General features: G+C 37.2%; 1 protein-coding gene across 1 annotated transcript; it reads left to right on the top strand.

The window, feature by feature from the left end:
• The first annotated feature begins 1,119 nt into the window (after positions 1-1,119).
• On the top strand, positions 1,120-2,066 carry LOC145041564 (chlorophyll a-b binding protein 3C, chloroplastic-like). The gene has a single exon (XM_078989683.1). It carries the CDS (start codon positions 1,179-1,181, stop codon positions 1,974-1,976), a length of 798 nt encoding a protein of 265 aa, XP_078845809.1. The 5' UTR covers positions 1,120-1,178; the 3' UTR covers positions 1,977-2,066.
• Positions 2,067-2,447: the final 381 nt, after the last annotated feature.

The following is a 2,447-nucleotide window of genomic DNA, read 5'->3' as shown; positions in this document are numbered from 1 at the left end:
TTAGTGTCAATTATAACATTTTCTTACATTAATATGAATTAGATCATTTTACTTATATTTTAATGTCAATTCATAGCATTTCAATGTATAACAATTCACTAACTATTTATTATTATTATTTTTTATATATTTTTTTTTTATTATTTTAAGTTGTTCACCCGTGTAGTATATAAATTTTAACCTAGTTTAAAATAAAAACGAGAACTTATTGAATGCGTACCTGCTTTTAGTTCTAAGAACCCTTCATCTATTGATATAGTCTTAACTTTCTAGTAGGAAAGTTTATTTTTGTAATTTTTTTAATAACCATTTCCATCCTTCAATTGAGACATGTTTGTACCCATAGTCAATTCACGCTACACAAAGGGTAATCTAGTTAGAGCGCAACTAATTAAACGGGACTCCAATGCCAATTAAATTACTTTTTCCAATTTAAGTTTAAGTCTGAAAGTGAGATAAAAGCATCTAGGATTCTCACAATATTTAATTCTAATGTTCCTTTGTGACTAATCACAGAGAAATAATGCATCAACAGTATAAAAAAAATGAGATAGGACCAAACCTTCATTACTTAATTTAGCTTAAAGCATTATGAGAACTCGTTTCTTGAATCACAACATGAAGTTTTTCCATCATGATGAAAAAAGGATCAGGGATCTTAATAAGTGTCTTAATCATAAAAAAAAGGTTAAGGAAGTTATGGACTCTCTAAGTATATTCTTTTGAATTTTCATAGAGTTTTAATATATTATTGAAAAATGGTGAAATTGTATAAAAAGTAAAATGATAAGACAAATCGATGCATAGTTAAGTAAACTTGGTCAATAAAAGGTGTGGTATAATAATTAAACATGAAAACCCCCAGACTAGCTAAAAGCCCACCAACACTAGCTAGTGGCTGAGATTGCGAGCCATTATATTCGCTTAATAAGCTCGCCATGAATATCACTACCCCTTCAAATATCTCATGTGGACCAGAGAACTTGAACCACACAGATTATAGACCCACTGATAGAACTAAAATCTTGGTAGCCAATCAAAATGATGTTAAAAATTGCATCAAGATAAACATTTATCAACTACCTGGCCCAAAAACCACCCTATAAATCTATGTTCCAGATCCACACATCTTCATCACTCATAATACTATCCTATCATCAAAACAAATCTCACAAAAAATGGCAGCTTCCACCATGGCTCTATCTTCTTCTTTCGTCGGACAAGCAGTGAAAGCAGCACCATCTGGTTCTGAAGTCACCGGAAATGGAAGGGTTTCCATGAGGAAGACAGCAGTCAAGAAAGTCGCACCATCAGGAAGCCCATGGTACGGCCCCGACCGTGTTAAGTACCTTGGCCCATTCTCCGGCGAAGCCCCATCTTACCTGACCGGTGAGTTCCCCGGTGACTACGGTTGGGACACTGCTGGGCTCTCTGCTGATCCTGAAACATTCGCCAAGAACCGTGAGCTTGAGGTCATCCACAGCAGATGGGCAATGCTCGGAGCTCTTGGGTGCGTCTTCCCTGAACTCTTGGCTCGTAATGGGGTCAAGTTTGGTGAGGCTGTATGGTTCAAGGCTGGATCCCAGATCTTTAGTGAGGGTGGTCTTGACTACTTGGGGAACCCAAGTTTGATCCATGCACAAAGCATTTTAGCCATCTGGGCTACCCAAGTGATCTTGATGGGTGCAGTTGAAGGTTACAGAATTGCTGGTGGACCTCTTGGTGAGGTAGTTGACCCACTTTACCCTGGTGGTAGCTTCGACCCATTGGGTCTGGCTGATGACCCAGAGGCATTTGCTGAGCTGAAAGTGAAGGAGCTCAAGAACGGTAGACTGGCCATGTTCTCTATGTTTGGATTCTTTGTTCAAGCCATTGTTACCGGAAAGGGACCATTGGAGAACCTTGCTGACCATCTTGCTGACCCTGTTGCAAACAATGCATGGTCATATGCTACAAACTTCGTACCCGGAAAGTGAGTTTTGTGAACTCGAGTGCGAGATAATATTTGATTGATGTCGAACTGTTGTGAATTAATGTACTATAATATATGGTTTAATTTTGGGCAATTTGGTGTTAATTTAGTTTTCCTTTTGTTAAACGTGGGAAAAGCCTCATCAATTTGAGACGGATACCGCATAATATATTTATACAATATAAAGTTACAATCGGGTCCCTACACCATACATAATATATAAAAACTAATATAAACTAACACACCCTCTAGTTAGAGCATGGGATTTAGAAATGTTTAAACCGTTCCGAAAATCCATAAATATAACTGAGTAGGAAAACCCTTTGTAAACATATATGCAACCTACGAGCAATACGTTGGTGTTTCATTGGTTTAGAAGATAAATACATGGCACTCACATTTAGTAAAACATAATTGTTGCTTTAGATAACTTACAAGATTACTCAAGAAGGGAATTACAAAGCCAAGCAGCTTT

Source organism: Lactuca saligna, chromosome 4 (genome assembly GCF_052625555.1).
Source record: "Lactuca saligna cultivar CGN05327 chromosome 4, ASM5262555v1, whole genome shotgun sequence".
In the NCBI taxonomy this organism is placed as follows: domain Eukaryota; kingdom Viridiplantae; phylum Streptophyta; class Magnoliopsida; order Asterales; family Asteraceae; genus Lactuca; species Lactuca saligna.
This window is presented reverse-complemented; position numbering and strand designations above follow the sequence as displayed.

Bases quoted from the DNA above. Each gene is read 5' to 3' on its own strand.
- LOC145041564 (XM_078989683.1), top strand. From the start codon at position 1,179: ATGGCAGCTTCCACCATGGCTCTATCTTCTTCTTTCGTCGGACAAGCA.